The sequence below is a fragment of the Cryptotermes secundus genome, unplaced genomic scaffold (assembly GCF_002891405.2).
Source record: "Cryptotermes secundus unplaced genomic scaffold, Csec_1.0 scaffold245, whole genome shotgun sequence".
Taxonomy (NCBI): Eukaryota; Metazoa; Arthropoda; class Insecta; order Blattodea; family Kalotermitidae; genus Cryptotermes; species Cryptotermes secundus.
This window is the reverse complement of record NW_019736398.1, coordinates 33,343-38,728: the sequence shown is the minus strand read 5'-3', so window position 1 is coordinate 38,728 and position 5,386 is coordinate 33,343. Positions and strand designations below refer to the sequence as shown.

At 42.2% G+C, this 5,386-nt stretch overlaps 1 protein-coding gene and 1 long non-coding RNA gene across 3 annotated transcripts in view; one reads left to right on the top strand and one right to left on the bottom strand.

The window, feature by feature from the left end:
* LOC117282737 overlaps positions 1–5,386 on the top strand; it is a 23,415-nt gene that overhangs the window by 9,674 nt on the left and 8,355 nt on the right. The gene's annotated exons all lie outside the window — the stretch shown is intronic.
* LOC111869816 (lazarillo protein-like) overlaps positions 1–5,386 on the bottom strand; it is an 11,247-nt gene that overhangs the window by 4,453 nt on the left and 1,408 nt on the right. The window contains exons 2-4 of the mRNA XM_023861604.1: positions 4,559–4,680; positions 3,363–3,493; positions 658–737 (exon numbers count right to left, since the gene is read on the bottom strand). Of these exons, the coding sequence (XP_023717372.1) occupies positions 658–737; positions 3,363–3,493; positions 4,559–4,666 (319 nt within the window). The 5' untranslated portion in view covers positions 4,667–4,680. The remainder of the gene's footprint in view (positions 1–657; positions 738–3,362; positions 3,494–4,558; positions 4,681–5,386) is intronic.

Below are 5,386 nucleotides of genomic sequence, written 5' to 3'. Positions count from 1 at the left end.
ACAATATTATTGTGTGATATTTTAGCATTTAAAAGTATTTGAAGTTAAAGTGAGGCAATATAGAAATATTATAGACCTGTCCCTCTCTGCGCGACAAATCGTTCACTCACCCGCATGCTGATATATCTCTACAAAAAGACAAACTCAGTGGTCTCAGTCCGCAAGCGAACGATACCGACCGAGCGACCGCCGCTTGTCGGCAAAGTTAGTGCCAACTTTAGCGGATAGAGGATGTCGCGTGGTTAGCGCAACGAATCCCCACGGCCGTTAATTTCCGTCTTCTAGACTGGAGCCGCTATTTCCTTGAAATATCTCTTAAATTTTCCACACGAGTCTGAGTGGACCCTGTTCCAGACCCATTACTGCTCAGAAAATCTGGTAGTGACTGGAATCGAACCCGAATTTCCGGATCTGTAGGCAGGAACTTCGACCGCTAGACCACAGAAGCTCACTACAGTGAATGAAAATTCCATTATGCTTCCTTTTCAATATTTTAAGACCGGAATAACCGTCCTTGGACAAAGAACATTTTCGACGAATTTCGTTGAAAATGAGAATGCGTTCTCTTGCTCGAAAATATCATTCATATGAATCATTAAATAAATCAATCAATCAGTTAACCAGTTTCACTGATATAGTAGGATATACGTAAATTACCATCGTTAGAATAGCTGATGTCGAAGGTGTTGTCCGTCCAAAGTGACACTGTACCGACCGACGTTTCGAAACTTCCAGTTCTGTTGAAAGGAGAACATTGTTATTGGCACGTGTAAACACAGATGGAATATATTTTATGATTAAGCCATATGTATGAAGTTCGACATATGTGTGATAACAGTCCCAGTACCAACACCATTCTGTTGTCTATACGAAGTTAAAATGTAACTTGACTTGTAGCAGAAGTATAATCATTTTAATAAATATGAATAAATTACAGCAGGCCTTGTACTTTCACGCACAAAGCAGCGAATAAGTGAACTGGGACATCGTTCACTCAGTTCAAAGAATGCTATCAATATGGAATATTCCATTAATATTTCGCGAACTTCATGCTATGTATGTAAGGGGGGACCCGGTAGCGCAATTGGTGAAGTACTATGCTACAAGTCGGATGTTCGCGTGTTCGAGTCCCGATGAGGTAAATTTTTTCAATTTACCTAATCCTTCCAGCCACATTATAGTCCTGGGTTCGACTCAGCCTCTAACAGAAATGAATACCAGGAATCTACCTGGGGCGTAAAGGGCGGCCGGCATGTAAGGCTCTCACCGCCATCTGTGAGCCGATTGTCTAGAAAATGTGGCAGCCTCGATGTCTCACAACCCTATGAGCCTTCACGGCCTGTTACAGGGATAGTTTTTCCCTTTTACCTTACATTTTCAAGTATAGTCTACACGTGTGTTTGCAGGCGTTCTGAAGGTCTCAATGTGGAAGAAGGTTTCGAAACTCGAATATGATAACTGGGGAAAATAATGGCAAATATTGTAGCGTGTAGACCATTACTTGGTAACGGTTGAAAACAAACACGTCTCCACAGCAACGAATCAACACACAAGAATAGAGGAACTGATGGGAACGGCGTTCCGTAAAGTAACTCGGAGTTGTGGGATATGTGCCAGACGGTACGGACGTAAGCGGACAGCATTAAAACACGTTACCAGGAAACGACTAGTGAACATTGAAAAGAATTTATGCCTGGTTTAGTTACAGTGATATTTGGAGGCTTAACTCATTGAGACTGTTATAATTACTTGTATTTACAGTCCGTTCAATTAATCTAGTAACCAATCCAAACCCCGTCTATAGTCACTCTGTCACGTGACAATATTTAGAGTTGAGCCTAATGTGAAGTGGTGTGACGTCGTATAACATGGAATTCGAAGAATACTACTTTCTATGTCGTGACAACGTACAGTCAGGTAGAAGTTGACCGTCTTTTCGGACGAACATCGGTAAACTTCTATTAGAGTACACGGCATCACATCCCAGAAAATAGTACTCATAATTACCGCCTTCGTAACTTCAAATCTAACAAAATCGAAATCATCGAAGAATATTTATTACGGATATAGCACACACACCTCCACGTAAATTCAAATCGTTTGTGCAACGTTCGAAAATGCTCCTATATTCGACATGTCTGTCCTATGCGCATGTTCCAGCTAGAGCACGGATGAACGTATTTTTATGAAATGTTATATTAGAAAGTTGTACTGAAATTTTCGACGAATTAACACTTCGGTTATTTATTTATTGTTTATCTAACGAAGTTGTCACTCAATATTTAGCGTCGAATGGTAAGCTGCTGTTGAGTAATGAATTGGGATGAATTCGGAACAAACGCGGCCATGGCCTAGTTGAAGTACTATTCCGGCATTTGCAAAGGACCCCGGAAAGCCACAAAGAAAAAAGGGTAGTTGAGGTTCAAACTGTGAATCTCCCAAATGGAAGTCTGAAGCGTTATCACCTGGGCCAATTTACTCAGTAGAAAAGGTAAATTCATCAATACGCTTAACTATTGTAATTAAGCACTACGCCATGAAGGCGTATGGGGGAGTAGATGTATAGATCCACGTTTTCTTGACCTCGGCACTAGCTGAATGTGAGTGGTCAGCCTCATGCCCTTGCCGCTTTACCCCCGGGGATAGAACCCCAGATACCCATTGGATAGGAAGTTGGGTGGACCCCAGAGCTGGTATGAACGCCGTGGAGAAGAGAAATTTCTTTGACCTACCGGGGCTCGAACTCCGACCCCTCGGTCGTCCAACCCGTAGCCAGTCGCTATACTGACTGCGCTATATTTGGGTTAAAATCGGAGAACAGTAACCGACACATTACATGAAGACCTACACGCATGCGTTTCTGCGCACATCTCGAGTGCAATGCTTATGTGTCGGAGCGCAAAATGTTCCTGTTAGAAGTTGCGAGATAGAGAGATGAAACACTCATGTTATGGTCGTAAATCTCATAGTTTTCGAGATGATTAAAGAAAAGAGCAAAAATGTGCACGAATTTTTAAGCTATGCGTATTTTTCCTGACTTATAGTATAAAGCAAGGAGTGGGTTAATTTTTTATGCTAGTGGGGTGGGACTAAGCCCCTTGTACTGCGGCCACTTCTGGCCTATTGTACCAGCCCCAGATGATTGTGGAGCAATTGGTGGGATGAAGATTGGCAGGGGAAACCGAAGTACTCGGAGAAAACTTGCCCCAGCACCACTTTGTCCACCACAAATCCCACTTGACCAGACCCCGGGATCGAACCCGGGCCGCAGCGGTGGGAAGCCAGCGACTAACCGCTTGAGCTATGGCGCGAAGGAGTGGGGTTAAGATAAATTTCGGTAAAAAAGTCAGTTGCTCACTCACCTAGTGTTGTAGGCAACACTGCGAACATTGATTCCATTTCCAGTGTCAAAGTATTCATCGTACTCGCAGTTACCATAGTTTTCCTCATCAGCGTTGTGGATGCGGTACATTTCATACCACGTTCCCACGTACTGGAAGAACAATATTCTGTATCAAGTTTGTTAGTCTGTGTACGTATTTTAGATCTGAGACTGTCAGAGCGATGACAATGAAAATTTCTGTCGTCCGGTGATAGCTAACTGACGTTTCGGGGAAACATATCGCATCCACTTTCATGGCCAAAAAATAAGGCAAGCAAGAGGCAACGTGCAGCAGATAGCACAGAGAGTTCTACTGGATTCTCGCTTGGTTTATTATTCGAACCTCAAGATCGGTTGAATTTCGCTGGACAACTCGGCGTTATATTCCAGAAGACTAAACTCTATATCTACATTTTGTTTATAACTCAAAAACTGATAGCTGTTTGCGTTCTTAGCCTGTCATTCGATAGAACTACTAGCCTCTTTGGTTTATTTCACACTGTAAATGACTCTTTCCTCAAAAGCCCGATGTCCGGAGCTCAACAGGATAAAATATTCTCAGCCTATTCAGCAATCCATTTCAATATTATCCTCCAGTCTGTGAATGGTTATCCAGAATAATCTCTCCTCATGAGGTTATGAACTGAATTCTGTATCAATTTCTTGTTTCTCCCATGGACTTACTTGTTACATGGGGACGCGCCATAGCTCAGGCGATTAGTCGCTGGCTTCCCACCACGGAGGTCCGGGTCTGGTCAAGTGGGATTTGTGGTGGACAAAGTGGCGCTGGGGCAGGTTTTCTCCGAGTACTTCGGTTTCCCCTGCCAATCTTCATTCTACCAATTGCTCCACAATCACCCTCACCTATCATCTGGGGCTGGTACAATAGGCCAGAAGTGGCCGCAGTCCCACCCCACTAGCAATAAAAAATACTTGCTACATGTAATTTAATATCATCTTCAACCTTCTAGCCTTCCTAACAATTTCAGGCGAAGGGTACTAACTGTGGATCTCTTTGATATGTAACTGTTTGTATTGTCATCTTATGAAATGTCTCATCAGAATAGCTTTGTGATAACGTCCTCAGTCTCTGCCTCAAATATAAATATAATAATGTTGATATTAATATTATATTATGCCTAGAGCTTTACAGAAACTGATTTACATCTGACTTACTTGATTTATATTGAAACCGGTGAAAGTGACATTCCCAACTTGGCATTGCTCTTCACTGGCAGCTAAGACTGAGCTGGCTAGTAGGCACGGTATCAAAATCAGCAGCATTTTGTCAATTAAACCTTGAAAATTTGAAAATATAAAGGCATGAAGACAAAATATATAACCTCTTAAACGTTTCCAGCACGAATGACTGTGATGAAGGAATTAAACATGAAACTAATTCCGTGAATAGAGTAAAGCAAAAATAATAACAGGCGTGAAATTGTATACTCCATTTAGGAATATATAGAGTTACCAGATGCGTGCTTTGCGATTGTATATCTCTCTACACAGTCAATGTATTCATTTATATATACAGAATGTTTCACGACTTTAGGGCATAACTGCAGGAGATGATTTCCTAGGTCTTTGTGATCAAAAAAGTTCATATAAACATGTGTCCGATTTTGGACGGTTACGGAGTTATGGCCGTTTTTTCATTCCCGTACACGCCCTCGTGTGAACCGCGTCTGTCAGCTGACGGGTCGCTCTTTAGCCAGCTACAGACAGAGCGTTCTCGTTATCTCGACACTTGAGAGGTACCTAAGGCGGGGTGGGTTGGTATGTCCGGCGCGGTTCACAACCGAGCGGCAGCCTGTGTTGCGGCCGGCGGTGACATTTTCGAAAATCAGCTTTAAGCACCAATAAATTCAAATTAAAGGTAATTTTACGAAGCTAACTTCACAGTCATACTTTAAATGTATAATGTATTATGCTGGTTTATTATTTTGTTCCGTTTATTGTCAGTAATCGTTACCTTCTATTCTGAGTTTAAAACGGTCATAA